Source organism: Geotrypetes seraphini, chromosome 3, assembly GCF_902459505.1.
Source record: "Geotrypetes seraphini chromosome 3, aGeoSer1.1, whole genome shotgun sequence".
Taxonomy (NCBI): domain Eukaryota; kingdom Metazoa; phylum Chordata; class Amphibia; order Gymnophiona; family Dermophiidae; genus Geotrypetes; species Geotrypetes seraphini.
Genome location: NC_047086.1, coordinates 151,180,937 through 151,199,898, shown reverse-complemented (window position 1 = coordinate 151,199,898; position 18,962 = coordinate 151,180,937). Strand labels below are relative to the sequence as shown.

The 18,962-nt window shown below is 45.9% G+C and overlaps 2 protein-coding genes across 8 annotated transcripts in view; one reads left to right on the top strand and one right to left on the bottom strand.

Moving 5' to 3' along the window:
• ASF1A (anti-silencing function 1A histone chaperone) overlaps positions 1 to 12,894 on the top strand; it is a 38,819-nt gene extending 25,925 nt beyond the window's left edge. The window contains exon 4 of the mRNA XM_033937230.1: positions 12,475 to 12,894. Within this exon, the coding sequence (XP_033793121.1) occupies positions 12,475 to 12,687 (213 nt within the window). The 3' untranslated portion in view covers positions 12,688 to 12,894. The remainder of the gene's footprint in view (positions 1 to 12,474) is intronic.
• The window catches only part of MCM9 (minichromosome maintenance 9 homologous recombination repair factor), a 144,540-nt gene that overhangs the window by 65,227 nt on the left and 60,351 nt on the right, over positions 1 to 18,962 (bottom strand). The window contains exon 8 of one of the 7 annotated variants that reach the window (XM_033937227.1): positions 17,350 to 17,628. The exons of the other annotated variants lie outside the window; for them this stretch is intronic. Coding sequence (XP_033793118.1) covers positions 17,492 to 17,628 — 137 coding nt within the window. The 3' untranslated portion in view covers positions 17,350 to 17,491. Of the gene's footprint in view, positions 1 to 17,349; positions 17,629 to 18,962 lie in introns of those variants that run through there. 7 annotated transcript variants of the gene reach the window in all.

Sequence of the window (18,962 nt, the reverse complement as noted above, 5' to 3'; positions counted from 1 at the left end):
AGTCAGTGTTTTAGCATCATGGCTTCCAACACACCACTATTGGTGACTGCAACTAAACATATTTGAGATGTTAAGAACACTACTCCTTTTACCGCTCCTGAAAGAGGAGAGTGTAGCCTGCTTTTATGGTTACATCTGAAAAAAATGCTAGTCACTGGGGCATTTAACTATCACTATGAGAGATTCTGGTGCCTGGATTCAGTACTCATCTTTGATACAGACAAGTTTCTTACGCAAGGTCACATTATCTCCCTGACTCATAGAGCAGTATTCTTCAACCTTTTTACACCTATATACCGGCGGGAAAAAAAAAATTATTTTGTGGACCGGCAAACTACTAGGACTGAAATTGAAAAACCCCGTTTCCGCCCCCGTCTCCGTGAGCTCGGTCCTCGCAAACCATCTGATCCCATCCGCACAAGCCTCAGTTATGATTTTATACTGAATATATTTTATTAAAGTATAAAAAGAAATAATATTCTGTACAATTGTCATTTTATAAATACAAATAATACAGAGCAAGGATCAACAAAAAACCCCTGTCTCCCCTCCCCTTCACATATATCCCCTCTATTATCAAGAAAACTGAATAAGCCAAATTATTACAGAATATTACACAGAAGTATCATGCTAACACATAGTAGGAATAGGGTTAGGGGAGTGCAACTAGGGCAATTGCCCCCCTGGTCAGAGAGAGCCCTAAGCCACTGCCTGGACTTTGCAGTCCCCAGTTATGTCTAACACCAGCTCTAGCAGATATATATTTCAAATCTGATATATTCTTATCACAACATAGAAATAAAATTATTTGTTTCTACCTTTTGTTGTCTCTGGTTTCTGCTTTCATCTTCTTTTCACTCTCTTCTTTCCAGCGTCTGCCCTCTCTGTCCCTTCCATCTACTGTCTGACCTCTCCCCCTTCCATATGGTATTTGTCTTCTTTCTATGCCCCTCTCCCCTTTCCATCCAGCCTATGCCCCTCTCTCTTTTTTACATGATTCATTCCAGCTTCACTGTTCTCTTCATTCATTTTTATCTCTCCTACACCAGATCTAGCATCTTTGTCCCTCTCAATTTCTCTGCTGACCCCCCTTCCCATCTCATTCCTGACTCTCCCCTTCCCATCTCATTCCTGACTCTCCCCTTCCCCTCCTCTAATCTTCCTGCCAGCTGTTTCCTTCCTTTTTTTTCTTCTCCCTTCCCTCCTCCCCCTGTTCAGCAGTAACTCTCTTCCCTTCCCTTTCCCTCCTCCCCTCTCAGCAGCATCTCTCCTTCTCCCCAGGGCCAGTAGCAGCTGTCCCTTTTTTTCCCTTGCCCAGCAGCTTCCCAGACTCCATTCCCTCCTCCCTTTCCAGCAGCATCTCTCCTTATCCTTCAACAGGTCCAGTAGCAGCTATCCCTTTTTTTTCTACCATTCCCAGCCTCTAACAGTGGCTTTCTCCCCTCCCAGCAACTCTCCTTACTTGCCAGCGCAGCGATTCAGGAAGGCAGCCTCGGCTCCTTTGTTGGGTCGCACCACCTCTGAGGAAAGCGGAAGTTGTATCATCAGAGGCGGCTGTGACTCAGCAAAAGCCCCAAGGCTGCCTTCCTGAATCATTGCGCTGCTAAGTAAGGAGAGCCGCTGGGAGGGGAGAAAACACACTGTCTGAGACTCCCCATGATCTCTCCGGCCCTGCACAGACTACAGCTCGTTGATCTTGCCGGTCCTCTGCGGACCGGCAGGAATTTTCTGTGGACCGGCACTGGTCCGTGGACTGGTGGTTGAAGAACAGTGTCATAGAGGACCAAGCTGGAGTCAAGCTGTCCTTATTATCCCAACAGACCAGTCCAGACAAATGTGTTTGCTTTTTCCTGTCAACAGACAGAGACTGAGAACTATTGGCCAATGACATCAGTTCCATATCCCTATTTCCCAGCAGATGGTAGATGAACATCCAGGGTAGATCGTGCTAGTTCAGATAGGATGCGTCTGTGGATTTCTGAGTTATTTTTTCAAATGGGTTATTTCCTCAAATTAAAATAATAATTCTATTTGGATTCTGAGATTCTTCTTCAGAGATTCTTGCAGTGCTTGGTTGCTACATAAGGCGCTTTTTTTTTTTTTTTTTAAGAAGGGGTTGTTTTCTGAACCTGTAAAGGCTGCTAGGAGATAGGATTCTTTAAGGGTAGAACCCTATTTAGTCTTGGATTCCTTATCTCTACTAAGAACATAAGAAGTTGCCTCCGCTGAGTCAGACCATAGGTCCATCCTGCCCAGCGGTCCACTCCCGCGGCGGCCCATCAGGCCCATCGCCTGAGAAGTGGTCTATACCTATCTATACCCTTCAATCCCTTTTTCTTCAAGGAATCTATCCAAACCTTCTTTGAAACCATTTAATGTTTTGCTGCCTACAACAGCCTCTGGAAGCGCGTTCCATGTATCCACCACCCTCTGAGTGAAAAAGAACTTCCTAGCGTTTGTTCTAAACCTGTCCCCTTTCAATTTCTCCGAGTGCCCCCTTGTACTTGTGGTGCCCCTTAATTTGAAAAATCTGTCCCTGTCTACTTTTTCTATGCCCTTCAGGATCTTGAAGATTTCTATCATGTCTCCTCTAAGTCTCCGCTTTTCTAGTGAGAAAAGTCCCAACTGCTTCAATCTGTCGGTATATGGGAGATTTTCCATTCCCTTTATCAGTTTAGTTGCTCTTCTCTGTACTCCCTCAAGTACTGCCATGTCCTTCTTGAGGTACGGCGACCAGTACTGGACACAGTACTCCAGATGAGGCCGCACCATTGCACGATACAGCGGCATGATGACTTCCTTCGTCCTGGTCGTAATACCCTTCTTAATGATACCCAACATTCTGTTTGCTTTCTTTGAGGCTGTGGCGCACTGCGCCGATGCCTTCAGTGTTGCGTCTACCATCACTCCCAGGTCTCTCTCCAGGTTACTGACCCCTAGCGGTGTTCCCCCCATTCTGTACGTGAACATCGGGTTCTTTTTCCCCACGTGCATGACCTTGCATTTCCCTATGTTAAAGCTCATTTGCCACTTTTCGGCCCACTTTTCCAGCTGCGTTAGATCCTTTTGGAGATCTTCGCAGTCTTCCCTGTTTTGAGCCCTGCTGTATAGTTTGGTGTCATCTGCAAATTTAATGACCTCACACTTGGTTCCCGCCTCTAGGTCGTTTATGTAAATATTGAACAGGAGCGGTCCTAGCACCGACCCCTGCGGAACTCCGCTCGTGACCCCTTTCCAGCCTGAGTAATGGCCCTTTACTCCAACCCTCTGCTTCTGTTTGCCAGCCAGTTTCTGATCCATCGGTGGACCTCCCCTTGCACCCCGTGGTTCCATATCTTCTTAAGCAGTCTCTCGTGTGGTACCTTGTCGAAGGCTTTTTGGAAGTCAAGGTAAATGATGTCTATAGATTCCCCTTTATCCGCCTGGTTGTTCACCCCCTCAAAGAAGTACAATAAGTTGGTGAGGCATGACCTGCCCTTGCAGAAGCCATGTTGACTCGGTTTTAGTTGCCCATTTTTTTCAGTGTGTTCACAGATGCTGTCTTTAATTAGTGCCTCCATCATCTTTCCCGGGACTGAGGTCAGGCTCACCGGCCTGTAGTTTCCTGGGTCGCCCCTTGAGCCCTTCTTGAAGATGGGCGTTACATTTGCTATTTTCCAATCCTCCGGGATCTCTCCAGTTTTTAAGGATAGGCTGTATATCTGTCTAAGTGGCTCCGCTATTTCGTTTTTTAGTTCCTTGAGTACCCTTGGGTGAATGCCGTCCGGACCTGGCGATTTGTCGCTCTTTAGTCTGTCTATCTGCCTGAGTACATCTTCTTGGCTTACCTCTAAATTGACCAGTTTATCATCTTGGTTTCCTATTGCGATCTCCTCGGGTTCCGGAATGTTGGTTGTATTCTCCACCGTGAAGACTGACGTGAAGAACTCATTTAACCTGTCAGCTATCTCTTTCTCTTCTTTTACTACTCCCTTTCTATCTCCATCATCCAATGGTCCCACTTCTTCTCTTGTCGGTTGCTTCCCCTTGACGTATCTGAATAACGACTTGAAGTTTGTTGCTTCCTCTGCCAGTCTCTCTTCGTATTCTCTTTTTGCTTTTCTAACCACTCGGTGACACTCCTTCTGGTGTTCTTTGTGCACTTTTTGGTTCTCCTCTGTTTGGTCTTTTTTCCATTTTCTGAACGATGCTTTCTTGTCGCTTATCGCCTTCTTCACTGCATTTGTTATCCACACTGGGTTTTTTGTTCTATTTTTTTTGCACCCTTTCCTGAACTTGGGGATGCACAGGTTTTGCGCTTCGTGCACAGTCCCCTTGAGTAAGGTCCAGGCTTTTTCTACGGATTCCATCTTCTCTATGTTGCCTTTGAGTTTCTTTCCCACCATTTCCCTCATGGCTTCATAATTTCCTTTTTTGAAGTTGAGTGCCGTCGTTGTGGTTCTTTTCCCTTTTGATGATCCAATTTCTAGCCTGCACTGGATCGTGTTGTGATCACTGTTACCTAGCGGGGCAAATACTGTCACCTCCTTTGCTGGCCCCCCTAGTCCGTTGAAGATTAGGTCAAGAGTGGCGTCACCCCGTGTTGGTTCCGTAACCAGTTGCTCCATGAAACAGTCCCTCGTGACCTCTATGAAATTGGTCTCTCTTGCGCAGTTTGAGTGCCCAATACTCCAGTCTATCCCAGGATAGAAACATAGAAACATAGAAAAAGCAGCAGAAAAGGGCTATAGCCCACCAAGTCTGCCCATTCCAAGTATCCCCCCCCCTGAATTTACTCCCTTAAAGATCCCACGTGAGTATCCCATTTTTTCTTAAAATCTGTTACGCTACTGGCCTTTATCACCTGGGGTGGGAGTCTGTTCCAATGATCCACCACTCTTTCGGTGAAGAAGTACTTCCTGGGATCGCCATGAAACTTCCCTCCCCTGATTTTCAGCGGATGCCCTCTGGTGGTTGAGGGTCCCATGAGCCAGAAGATATCATCTTCTGACTCGATGCGTCCCGTGATGTACTTATACGTTTCAATCATATCTCCCCGTTCTCTTCTTTCCTCAAGTGAGTACAGCTGCAACTTCTTTAGTCTTTCTTCATACGTGAGATCCTTGAGCCCCATGACCATCCTGGTGGCTGTTCGTTGAACCGACTCGATCCTCAGCACGTCCTTTCGGTAGTGTGGGCTCCAAAACTGAACACAGTACTCTAAGTGAGGCCTCACCATGGCTCTGTACAAGTCCCCCATCACCACCACATTTCCGCTTCTGCATACCTGCCTTAGTTCCGCCTCCAGGTCCTGGTCGATTTCTTCAGGTTGTCCAGGTGGGCGGTAGTACAGACCCAATTTAATGTCTGCCCCAGTTCCTCCCTGTAGCTTAACCCATAGTGATTCCAAGCCATCCGCCCGTACTGTTGTTTCCATCCTGGTTGAGGGTATGGAGTCTTTTATGTACAGCGCTATTCCTCCACCCTTTTTATGTGCCCTGTCTCTCCTGTATAGTTTGTACCCTGGTATGGCCACATCCCATTGATTTTCCTCAGTCCACCACGTTTCTGTAACTCCAATTATGTCTAGGTCCTTTTTGCTGGCAGTGATTTCTAGTTCTCCCATTTTGGCCCTCAGGCTCCTAGCATTTGTGTACAGGCAGTTTAAGACCCAGTTTTTTGCCCTCTCTTTTTGTTTTCCTCGTGTTTTGGTACTCCTGCAGTCCTCCTCATGGTTTGCCAGCCCCCGAGCTTCATCCTCCTCCTGCTGCTGTGTGTCTGTGACGTCCTCAGCCTGTATCCCCTGCACCTCTTGTTCTCTTAATTCCCACTCAGTTCTGGGCTCTATTTCACAAAGTCTTTGCCCCTCTGGCTCCTGTTGTTCTGTGTTGGTGCCGCTTACGAGTTCCATTTGTGCCCTCGGTCCCTGCAATGCGTCCTTAGGTCCTTTTTCAAAACATACACACTCAGTCCCAAGTCCTCCTTTACTATGTCCCAGGTCAGTATCCTTGTCAGGTACTGATGTCCGATGTGTCGAGGTCAGATCGACTATCGGCTTTCCCCTTCTCTTCAGTTTAAAGCCAAGTCTATGACGTTCTGGACGTTGCGTGCCAGCATCCTCGTCCCAGCTGTGCTAAGGTGCAGTCCATCTCTTCTGTAGAGCTTGTTCTTCCCCAAGAAAGTAGTCCAGTTCCTAACAAAGTGGAAACCCTCCTCATCGCACCATCTTCTCAGCCAAGCGTTAATTGCTTGTAGTTCGCTCTGTCTCCTTGTGTCCGCTCTCGGTACTGGCAGGATCTCTGAGAAGGCTATCCTCCTTGCCCTTAGTCTCAGTTTCCTCCCCAGGATCTTGAACTGGTCAGTTAGTGTGGTCCTGTTGAAGCTTCTCCTGCTGATGTCGTTAGTTCCGATGTGGATCACTACTGCTGTGTCCTCCGTCTCGGCTCCCTCCAGGATCCTCTCGATATTGTTGATGATGTCCTTTGTTCTTGCCCCCGGGAGACATGTTACCAGTCTGTCCTCTCTCCCTCCGGCTATGTGACTGTCTACTCCTCTCAGGATTGAGTCTCCAACCACGATAGCTGATCTCCCCTTCTTCAACTGTCTCTCTGGTCTCAGATCTGTGTCATATGTGCATTCCATTTGTCCGTCCTCTGGGTTCAGCTGTGTCTCCGCCCCTGGTCTCAGGTCTGTGTCATCTGCGCAGTCCACTACATTCTCCTGGCTCTGATGGGTCTCCTCCTCCTCTGTCTGCCCAGGTCCTCCGCAAGGTCCTATTCCCATGGTGTCTGGTGGTTCCTGTCGTCCAACTGTCGGTTCTCTCCTGGTGTGTTGGTGTTCTCGTGCCTCCACCATCCTGCAGGCCTCCTCAATGAACTCCTCGAGTTCCCTAACTTGTTCCGCGATGTGGCTCTCTCTGGTGGTGTCTTCAGTTTCCCAGCATTGCTCCTCCATGGTGCAGAGTCCCTCCAGCTCCTGGACTCTAACCTGCAGTCTCCCGACCTCCTGTTTCAGGCTATCCAGTTCCTGGCATCGACCGCATATGTATGCCTGCCTCCCGGAGGGGAGGTAGTCATACATATGGCACCCGATGCAGTATACTGGGTAGCTCAGCTGGGTTCCCACATCCTCCATTGCTCCTTTCTCTTTCCTATGTCCCACGGTGTGAAAGGATTGTGCCCGGCGCGCAGCTAGTGTTTGTCTTCTAGATTGTAAGCTCTTTCGAGCAGGGACTCTCTTCTTCTTCTTTGTGACTCGGTATAGCAGCTACAGAAATAATTAATAGTAGTAGTAGTATCACTTAATAAATCAATTGTTGTTGGTGTTTTAATCTATTAACCTTTCTTTCGTAGCACCTTTTGCAGGAGCGTATTCGGCCCCCTCAAGTTCCCAGACCCGAGTTTCAGCCTGCTTGTCTGACATTACCTGTCTGACATTGCTGCCTGGATGTCTCACTGCCATCTAAAATTGAATATGGTTGAAAAGGAGCTGCTCATCTTCATGCCTAAACCCACCTCCCCACTTCTGTCTTTATGGACAACATATTCATCCGCCTTGTTTTGTCTGATCACAATCTCGGGGTCATCATTGACTCCTCTCTCTCCATCACAATCTCGGGGTCATCATTGACTCCTCTCTCTCTGCTCCTCTGCCCAAATACAACATATCGCTAAATCCAGCCACTACTTTCTCTATATTTCCAAAATTTGACCCTTTCTCTCTTCCTCACTACCAAAACTCTTATTGACGCCCTCATCACCTCACGCTTAGATTAACTGCAACTCTCTATTCTCAGGTCTTCCGATTAGCCATCTCTCTCCCCTTCAGTCTGTCCAGAATTCAGCTGCACGACTCTTATTCCATGAGAACTGCTATACTCACATTACCCCTCTCCTAAAGTCACTTCATTGGCTTCCCATCCTCTTCCAAATACAATCCAAATTTCTCTTACTGACCTAAAAATGGATTCACTCAGCTGCCCCTCACTATCTTTATTCGTTTATCTCCCTCTATATGTGCCATTCCCCCCCCCCCCCCAAGGGGCTCTGCTCAGCTGGTAAGTCCCTCCTATCTGTCCCCTTCTCCTCTGCCAACTCCAAACTCTGTCCCATCTATCTTGCTCACCATATGCTTGGAACAAACTGCCCAAATCCCTAAGGTGGGCTCCATCGCTGGCAGTGTTCAAGGTCCAGTTAAAAGCCCACCTCTTCGAGACTGCTTTCACTTCCTAACTCCTCTCACCTTGGGTTCTGCATCCCCAACCCTATATGTCATGTCTGTCTGTCCATATTAGATTGTAAGCTCTTCAGAGGAGGGATTGTCTGTTAAATGTAAAATTGTATAGTCCTGCTTATGCCTTTCAGAACTATATAAGTGATAAATGGTAGTAGTGGCTTATGTCAATTGGCAAGTTGAGGATGAAGAATGAAACAGTATCCGAGAAGATAAAAATCTATATGTCCTGGGCGGAGGAGCATCTCCAAGAGTTGGTGATGGTATGTTGCCAGAGTGGATGACATTTCAGCCAGACTTCTTAAGTACCTTGGACCCAGGAGAGTGTAATCTGGCAGATCAAGCCATCCAAAAGCTAGGGGCACATTAGTAATGGATTTCATGCAACCAGCAAGAATGACAAATTGCCAAAATATTTCAATAGGGAGAAGGACTATCGTTGGTAGCCACAGATGCACAAGTTCAGACATAGCAGATACAGGGTCTCCTCGACCATTACTTAGGCAAGTTATTCAGAAGAGAGCCATGCTGCTTGTGGCTTCTGATTAGCTGAAAAGACCATGCCATACCGATGCCAGGTGGCTCCAGATGGACCATCTGTTTCCTCTGTCTCTGACAGAAGACTTGTTGATTTAGAGCCATTTAAATACAAACCCCCATCTCAGTTTTGTCTTACAACTTGAATTTTGAAAGAGAGGATTCTCTTCCACAGTGATAGATATAGTCTTGCATTCCAAGACTTCAATATCACTGGCTTACATTAGGGTATTGCAAAATATTTGAGAAGTGGTGCATGACATAGGGTGTGAAACATTGCCACTTCCCCTGCTCAACACTTCTCCCCAGTTAGACAAACCCTAAGGAAGACCCAGCACACCCTCTATTGGCTACTTCCACTCAGAATAACACTGAGAAAGACACTTCCTCAGGAAGCGGGGAGGGGAGCAAAGGAGGAAACAAGGAAATAACTCTGAAGAATGTAAAAAACAGGAGGAAATAAGGAAGTAACTCTGAAGAACTTAAGACAGAGCCAGCCAAAGAGAGAGGTTCCAGAAGGTTACGAGAGTGGGATGTGGGCTAGAGGTTTTATTATTAGAGTCTGGCTGAGGTAAAACTCTGTTACACTTCCCCCTCCCCATTCGCGGTTTCCCTACTCGCGATTTCACATAATCGGGATTTTTTGGGGGGAGGGGGAGGAGGGAAAAATAACCCTATATTTTTGTCTTCCCCCCGGCATCCTGGCCTTACCTGGTGGTCTAGCTGGTTTTTGGGGCAGGAGCGATCTTCCTACGCTCCTGCCCCGTGCAGATAGCCATTAGGAAATGGCTGTGGGGAGTTCCCATAGTCTTTCGAGAGACCACGGGAACTCCCTAAAGCCATTTCTTAATGGCTATCTGCACGGGGCAGGAGCGTAGGAAGATCGCTCCTGCCCCAAAAACCAGCTAGACCACCAGGTAAGGCCGGGATGCCAGGGGAAGGCAGAAGGGAGGTGAAGGTGGGTCAGAACCGAATATTCGCAGTTTTTCGCCATTTGCGGTCTGGCTCTGCCCCATCCCCTGCGAATAACGAGGGAGAAGTATATAATGAAACTTTGCCTTTATTCTAGTGCCTGACTAAAGTTGTAACTGGGTGCTAACTGAAACTGTTTGGTGCATGGCAAACCCTACAAATAATAGGATCTGGGAGTAATGGAAAAGCCTGGAGACATAACTGTTTTCTTTGAAGAATAAACCCTTGCATGAGACCTGTCAGGAAACAAGCTTTGGTTTGGACTGCTGTTCAAATAAGTGTTTGTTTTCCTGGTCACCCTACAGTGTGTTTTGCGTATCTGTGCAGATCCGCTCCTGAACACCCTACCCTCCTGTGTCACATGGTGTTCTACTTGAGATTCTAACCCTCTTAAAACATCCCTCTCTGAACATTATGAAATATTTACAAGATGAACAAAGTACTCACCTTCTCTGAAGGTACAGTTGATGGCTATTCTTGGTTCTAGAGGTAAGATTGCAGGTTTCTTAAAGGTATAAATGTGATGAGGCCTTCCTACCATCCTGTAATTCTTCCAAGAGATTTGAACTTGGTTCCTTCTGTCTTAATTCAGGAGCCATTTAAACCTTTAAAGGAGGCTAAGCTTAAAAAAGTATTCCTTATCCAAGAAAACTTTGAAGTTGTATGCTTCGTAGGGAGTCCTTTCTGATGGTGATCCAGGAAAAAGTTATGAGACAAGTTCCATTATTTCTTCCAAAAATAGTTTCTCTTTTACCTGAATCAATCAGTTGATCACTCTCGTGTGTTTTAGAGAAACAGGGTGGTTCAGAAAATCTGGACAGCTTTACTGTTGGAAACACCACACAGTTCTACATACAGCTAAAGACAGAGGAGTTTTAAAAGTCAGACATGTTTGTGCTGTTTGGAGCTCAAAAGGGGAAAGCAATATCTAAGAGAACATTTGGCCTTTGGATCAAATAAGCTTCAGCATACTCTATACCAGCGTACTTAAGAGAGGAAGAAAATCTAGTGCGTTTCAAAAGTAACTTGAAAAGTTTTTTTATTTAAAGATGCCTATAACTCTTTTTTAAACGGATTTTGCTGCTCTTTTTTTTTTTTTTAAACCCATTCCTTCTCATACTCTCCATATGTTACCTTTCTCTCCTCTAAAAACAGATTGTAGTTCTACCCCCTCTTTTCTTTTGTACCAGTTAGTATGTGTGTTTGTATTGTTCATGTTAAGTACCGTTAATAAATTTTAATTTGTACGACTTATGTTTTTTTAAATTGTATTTCACTTAGTAAAACAAGATAAGCAATCAAATTTTAATAAAACTTGATGTTCAGTCTCCTCAATCCTAAAAGCTCATTGTGCTAAAGATCAAACTTTGTCACGAGTGGAACATTCCTTAGCTCCTCCACAGAAGATTTGTAAGGTAGCCACTTGGTCTCCTGGGCATTCCTTCATCTTTTACTAGAGGTTGGCTGTTCAGACAACACAAGATGGTAAAATCTGATGCCAGAGTTTGAAAGGCAGGGTTGCTTTATACCCTCCCTTGGTATTTTGATACTTTCCATTTGTCTGGACTAGGCTGGTAGGATGATTGATAAGAAAGGAAAAAATTAGAGCTTGCCTGCTAATTTTCTTTCCTTCAGTTTCTTCAGACCAGTCTAGAACACACCCTTTCTTGTTGAAGACAAAACTTAATTGTTGGCAGTACTGTTTTTGGTTGTTCAATTAAACTGAACTTTATAACTGGCTACTTGTAGTTCTTGATTCAAGTAGGGGATATATTTTGTGACTTTTCTGCTTTGTTAAAGTATTGACTGGAATGGAATGGCACATGACATGACATGAGTCAGTAGTTCTCAGTTTCCATCTACTGGCAGAAGAAGCACTAAAACCAAAGAGAAGACTGCCAACAATTAACTTAGGGCCTCTTCTATTAAACTGCACTAGCAGTTTTCTAGCGCGGGGAGCCACGCTGAATGGCCTGCATGGCTCCCAATGCTCATAGAGTTCCTATGGGCATCGGGAGTAGCGCAAGCCATTCAGCGCGGCTCTCTGCGCTAAAAACTGCTAGCGCAGTTTAATAGAGGGGGTTAGTTTTTGTCTTCTTTATCAATCTTTGACAGGAAAGGGTGTGTTCTGAATTGGTCTAGAGAGACTTGAGGAAGGAAAATTAGCAGGTAAGCTCTAATTTTTTTTGTACATGAATGAATGAATGACTTTGACTATCAAGGACTAGTGCCAGTGGTATTTCTATAAAAGCACAGCATTCTACTATCCCCATCAAATTTACTGCACTTCTTTGGAAGGCACAGGAGAAAATGGATATATACAGTGGCTTAGTAAATTCAAAAGTGGAGCTATTGCCATCCCAGTAGAAAAAAAAATGAAAGATGTTTATTTTTTGTACAATTGCTTAAGAGTGCCTCTGGCTCCAGCAATAACTGTTCTTCAGCTTAAGTCAAGAAGGAAGGGAATGATTAAAATTGCCTTTCCAAATCAGAGCTTAAGCAGAGTTATTATGTATTTCCAAGCCCAGGGTCTTGCATAAGTTAGTACCTGAGGCAGAGGAGAGTGAAATGACCTGCCGAAGGTTACAAGCAACCATCAGTGGCTTCCACTGTTTTAAATGATCAGTTACTCCACACTAACAAGTTGGGAGACTTAGGGCAAGTCAGAGGTAGTCTTATTTAATATCCAACTAGAACTGTACCAGTATAACACCTGATAAAATATTTAATGCTTCTTTTTCTATCCCTACCCAGCTCCAGAGGAATATATTGGCATCCAATCCCCGTGTCACAAGGTTTCATATAAACTGGGAAGATACCACAGAAAAGCTGGGAGACAGTGACAGCAGCAACGCCAACCTACAGCTACTGCTCTCCACAGAAGCACTGCCCTCTGCGTCAAAAGGGTGGCCAGCATCAGAGAACTCACTAAATGTCATGTTAGAATCACATATGGACTGCACCTGACTAGCTGACAACTACCATTAATTCAAACATTAAGCTATTAAAAAACAAACTCAAGTAACCAACAAAACTGAACTATAGCTCTGAAGTTCTGAACTCCATGCAAATATTTTGTTCAAATGTCTGTAGAGAGTTTATAAGGAAAAAAAAAAGCAGTATTTGATTGTATTGTGGAATATAAATACAGCTATTTTTGAGTATTTTTTCCCACTCAAGTATTTTATTTATTCAGAAATAATCAGATTAAAGCTCTAATACCAGCCAAAGTCCTCAATACTAACATACCAGGTTTATCAGTTCTGCTGGTTCCCCTTTTTTGGGTAAATTTTGAAATATTGTTTTTCTTATTGTATTTGAATTCTTATGGGTTTTTGGGGGGGATTTTTTTTGAATAAAAAGGTGTTCTAAGGCAAAAAAAACTACCTTCCAATTCAAACACTGAAGCTAATGCTCAAAACGTAACTATTTTGACACTGAACTAAGTAAACACTGCATTTCTGGGTCACATTACAATTCTGGGTATAAGGGGAGTACACATAGCAACTCTGGGGGAGTACACACAGTAATTCGGGGACCAGCGAGAGTGCACATGCTGCAAATTGCACTAAAGGCGCTCAAGTAGCCCAAACGGGAATACCCCCACAGGGTACACACATTACCAAGTCTGGGATAGGAGCACACTGTAGTCATGGGGAGTCCGGGATAGGTACACGCTGTAGCTCTGGGTCTAGGGAGTGTAAGAGACACGCAAAAAATACTAATGGTGACCTAGTTGATATAGAGGGATTGTCCCCACTGAGATACAACAAGCACACAACATGGAGGGCTATGTACGTCAACGCCCACAGTCTGGGAAACAAGACCCTAGACTTGGAAACAGAAATGAGGAATGCCGACCTGGATGTGGTGGCGATATCTGAGACCTGGCTCACAGACTCCCACGGGTGGGACATGGTCATACCAGGTTACAACTTGCTTCGTCGGGACAGGGAGGGCAAAATGGGAGGTGGGGTAGCATTATATACTAAAGATGACATTAAGGTCACCAGAATCACAGATGTACAGTACACTGGGGAATCCCTTTGGGTAAATTTGGCCAGAGGGAAGGACAAATGCCTGTATCTTGGCGTAGTATACAGACCCCCAAAACATCAAGAAGACCTAGATTTGGAATTAATCGGAGATATAGAGAATATCACCTTGCGGGGGGACACAGTATTGGTAGGTGACTTCAACATGCCCGATGTATTGGGTCACGCTTTCCTCTGCTTCTGGCAGTAGCAGGAAGCTATTAAACTCTGAATGGAGCAGGACTCAGGCAACTGGTATTTGAGCCAACAAGGGATCAGGCAATTTTGGACCTGGTACTTACCAAATGTGAAAGTATCGCAGAGGTCTCGGTGGGTGAAACTTTGGCCTCCAGTGACCACAATATGATATGGTTCAATCTCAGGAAAGGTTTCACGAAATCTACCACATTGACCAAGGTTCTCAAGTTCAAGGACACAAACTTCCAAGACATGGGAGACTTCGTTCACCAGGCGCTACAAACCCAAGCAGACACCGACAGCGTGGAAGAAATGTGGACAACTTTGAAAACCACCATACAGGAAGCAACAAACCGCTATGTTAAATCAGTAAGCAAACGGAGTAGGAACAACAAGCCACAGTGGTTCACTATGGAGATCTCGGACCTCATCAAAGAGAAGAAAAAAGCATTCATCTCTTACAAACAATCAGGGACACAGGACTCCAGAGTAGATTATCTGACCAAATCAAGAGCCGTCAAAGCGGCAGTTAGAGAGGCCAAATTCCGCATGGAGGAGTCTCTAGCAAAGAACATCCAGAAGGGAGATAAATCCTTCTTCAGGTATATTAGTGACAGAAAAAAGAACTCGGGTGGGATAGTACGACTCAGAAAACCAGACGGAGACCATGTAGAGACGGACTCGGAAAAGGCCCAACTGTTAAATGAATACTTCTGTTCAGTCTTCACCCGCGAGGCGCCAGGAATCGGCCCTCAGCCACAGACAAGGATTAAATCAGTAGTCCCGTTTAGGAATTTCAAATTTACACCCAGCAGCGTCTACTGCGAGCTGTCAAAAATCAAGGTCAACAAGGCAATGGGGCCTGACAACCTACACCCTAGGGTACTCAGGGAGTTGGGTGATGTCTTGGCGGAACCACTATCCGCGCTCTTCAATCTCTCCCTTAGTACAGGTAACGTCCCGATGGACTGGAAGACGGCTAACGTCATTCCACTACACAAGAAAGGCTCCAGGATGGAGATGGCAAACTACAGACCAGTGAGTCTCACTTCAATAGTGAGCAAACTAATGGAAACCCTAATCAAACGCCAATTGGATAGGATCATGGACGAGGAGAATCTGCGGGATCCCCGCCAACATGGATTTACTAAGGGGAGATCCTGCCAATCCAACCTGATCGGCTTCTTTGACTGGGTGACGAGGAAGCTGGATGTCGGTGAGTCCCTGAACATCGTCTACCTGGATTTCAGCAAAGCATTTGATAGCTTGCCACACCGCAGGTTGCTGAACAAGATGAGTTCTTTAGGTTTGGGCGACACATTAACCAAATGGGTTGGGAACTGGCTTGGAGGTAGGCTTCAGAGGGTGATGGTGAATGGCACCCCCTCCGAGATGTCGGAGGTGATAAGTGGAGTGCCACAGGGCTCCGTCCTGGGCCCGATCTTGTTCAACATCTATATAAGAGACTTGACAGAAGGGCTCTGAAGTAGAATAACATTGTTCGCCGATGATGCCAAACTGAGCAATGTAGTGAGCAAAAGCACAACAGACAAAAAAGCAATGACAGACGATATGGTGCATGACTTACTTCTGCTGGAACACTGGTCTAGGTCCTGGCAACTCAGTTTCAATGCCAAAAAATGCAAAGTCATGCACCTGGGAAGCCAAAATCCATGCAAGATCTACACCCTAAATGGCGAGATCCTGACAAGAACTGAAGCAGAAAGAGACTTGGGGGTGATTGTCAGGGAAGACATGAAGTCTGCAAACCAAGTGGCGCAAGCTTCATCCAAAGCAAGGCAAATCATAGGTTGCATACGCAGGAGTTTCGTCAGCCGTAAACCTGAAGTCATTATGCCACTGTATAGATCCATGGTGAGACTGCACCTGGAGTACTGTGTGCAATTCTGGAGGCCGCATTACCGCAAGGATGTACTGAGACTGGAATCGGTCCAGAGAATGGCCACCAGGATGGTCTCGGGACTCAGGGAGCTCCCGTACGAGGAGCGGTTGGGGAATTTGCAGCTCTACTCACTCGAGGAGCATCGAGAGAAGGGAGATATGATCGAGACATTCAAATATCTCACGGGCCGCATCAAGGTGGAAGAAGACATTTTCTTCTTCAAGGGTCCCGCGGCAACAAGGGGGCATTCGTGGAAAATCAGGGGTGGGAAACTGCACAGTGACACTAGGAAGTTCTTCTTCACTGAAAGGGTGGTTGATCGCTGGAATAGTCTTCCACTTCAGGTTATTGAGGCCACCAGTGTGGCGGATTTTAAGGCCAGATGGGATAGACATGTGGGATCTATCCGCAAAGATAGATAGGGAGGATCACTGGAGTGGGCAGACTTGATGGGCCGTGGCCCTTATCTGCCGTCTATTTCTATGCTTCTATGTTTACTTTGTCAAAGCATTCAGTAGAAACACATTCTAGGGGATTGCCTCAGAAGCTGCAGGGCAATCACTGCTCCAAAGCTATGAAGGGGAACCTAAACAGCTCATTAGTTCCCCTTCAACATTCTATCAAAGGCAACCCCTGATGATGTAACTTGAAACAGTAAAGCAACCGAATAATACAAAAAAAGCGCAAGCCCCGCTTATCTTTTGCTTCATGGCAAACGAGCTTTATAATGTGATACAGACCCTAGTGAAAACTTCCTCTCCACAGCCGACGAAGGCCAACGTTTTTAATACAAGCTTTCAACATTTTACCTAGTACAGCCATCAAGCTGACTGGTCTATACTTAGTCTAAGTCACCCTGGAGCCCTTTTGAGAAAATTGGCTACAGTCCTCAAATACAGAGGAAAATTTGACTAATAGATTACAGATTACCAGTATCATGTTTGCAATGTATTTGTTTTAATAAATTTAGGGCAAATACCATCAGGTCCCACTCATTTGCTACTATGTAGTTCTTTAGATTAATCTGGCATTTTTTCCAGCTATAAAGAATGGTTCCACTGAGTATCTCCTAGTGAATTCTATAGCAAAGTTTTCTCCAAGGACAAGCAGGACTGAGATTTTTTTTTTTAATATGGATGAGCACCTTGTCTAGTGAGAGCATTTGGGACCTACAGTCTCTAGTTTCCGTGGAGCAGAGAGTTCATGTTCTTGGTCTCTTCTCAGCACATCAAATGTTGTTAGTTATTTTTCAGTTCCATGTGCCTTCCCTTATGGTACTTATTATTTTTACATTTCACATTTTTTTCCCCTTTCCTTTAGTCTCCTTAGTTTTGTGGCATATTTGTTTTGTATATTTTCATGGCTCCTGAGCACCAGCCGGGTTCATTCCTAATTTTTTTTTCTCTTCAGTTAGATTCCCTGTATCACCATTGAGCTATTTGATTTTGTATTGCCTAGTTTTCCCTTCTTGTCCCAGAAAGTTTCCAGTGGCTTTAAGCGCTATACCCAGAGCAAAAAAGTAATCTCTGGGATTGATCCCCATAACTGGTATCTAGACAACAAAATCTCTGTTTTTTGTTTGAAAAGAAAAGAACCCAGAAAAACAGCGGCCAGTGCAAGAAAATATTTGATGCTCCTAAGGCCAGTACATCAGCATCTGTCCCTTGGCTGTTGGAGCTGTGTTGGACACGGAGTGGGCCGTCATCGAGATGGTATCCCTATATCTTGACATGAGGCACTGATAGGGGGCCCTGGGTCCAGTCAGCATTGGACCTGACACCAAGGACACATGTGGCGTTAACATTGTCCTCAGCAGCACAGAAAGACTACAATGTTTGAGCATTAGCAAAGGCTAAAGAGCATCAGCATTGGTCCTCCTTGAGACATAGTATTGGGAGCTCTGGGGTGTCTATCACCCCAGTTCTCCCCCTCCACTGTAGTGGTGCTAATGCACCAGTCTCCCTGCATCCAGGATCCTGCTACCGATTTGACATTAGCAACTTTACAAGCCATCTTCATTCTAACCCCCCTCCCCCCCCCCAGCCTTTACTGATGCCATCCCTCAAAGAATGGCTCCAGGAGTAGCTGGGCAGACATTTCAATGGTTATCCCAGGACAAGCAGGCAGCATATTCTCTACATATGGATGACATCACCGACGGAGCCCCCTAGTGGACGTTTTCGCAAGCAGACTTGCTTGAAAACCTTCAAGCTTGCGAATGTACCGCGCATGCGTCTCCTTACCGTGAACTCGGTTCTAAGTTTTCCGCAGAGCCAGAAGCCCTGCTCCCTTGCTCTGCGCGAATTCGTAGTGCCTCTTTGCACCGCGGCTTGCTTTTTTGTTTTTGGGTGAGTCGCTGTGCTGCGTGTCTTTGTTTGTACATGTTCCTTCCTATTTCTTTTTTCCGACCGGGTGATCGGTTTTTGTCGGGCCGTGGCTGTATTTTGTCCTATGTCCCAGCCTCTGACCGGGTTTAAGAACTGCACTAAGTGCAACCGGGTGATCTCCATCACCGACCCCCATCGTTGGTGTGTGGAGTGCCTGGGTACTGAACATCAAGCAGAGTCTTGCCCGCGTTGTGCCACCCTCCAACCACGGGCTCTTTGGTGTGTGGCCAAGGTTCTTCATTTTTTTGGCCCCATGGAACCCGAGGGGTCGACCTCGGCTTCGGTTGTTGGGGCCTCAGCTTCGAAGGCCTGGACCTCGATGAAGTCGCCCTCTACCTTGAAGACATTGAACCCAGCTCCGCTTGCTGCCTCAGCTTCGGGTAAGTCTCCGCTTCCCTCCTCAGGTGTGCCGGTGAAGAAGCCAACCTCAGAGTCTCTTGTGAGTGCCGCATCTTTGGCCTCGTCGAGACATTCGAAGCGTGCCTCCTCACGTAGGGAATACTCTTCCTCGATGTCTCCCCCGAAGGAGCGCACTGCTGCACCTCAAATCTAGCATCCTATGGTTTTGGTGCCTATGTTCGAGGAAATGCTTAAGGCTATCCTTACGACGCAGATTTCCTTGGTTCTGGGTCAACTAGCTCTGGCCTCCATCTGACCAGTTTGGGCGTTCCCCCGTGGTTGCTCGGGGTCAGTCCCTCAAGTCTCGCCGGATGCCCTCGA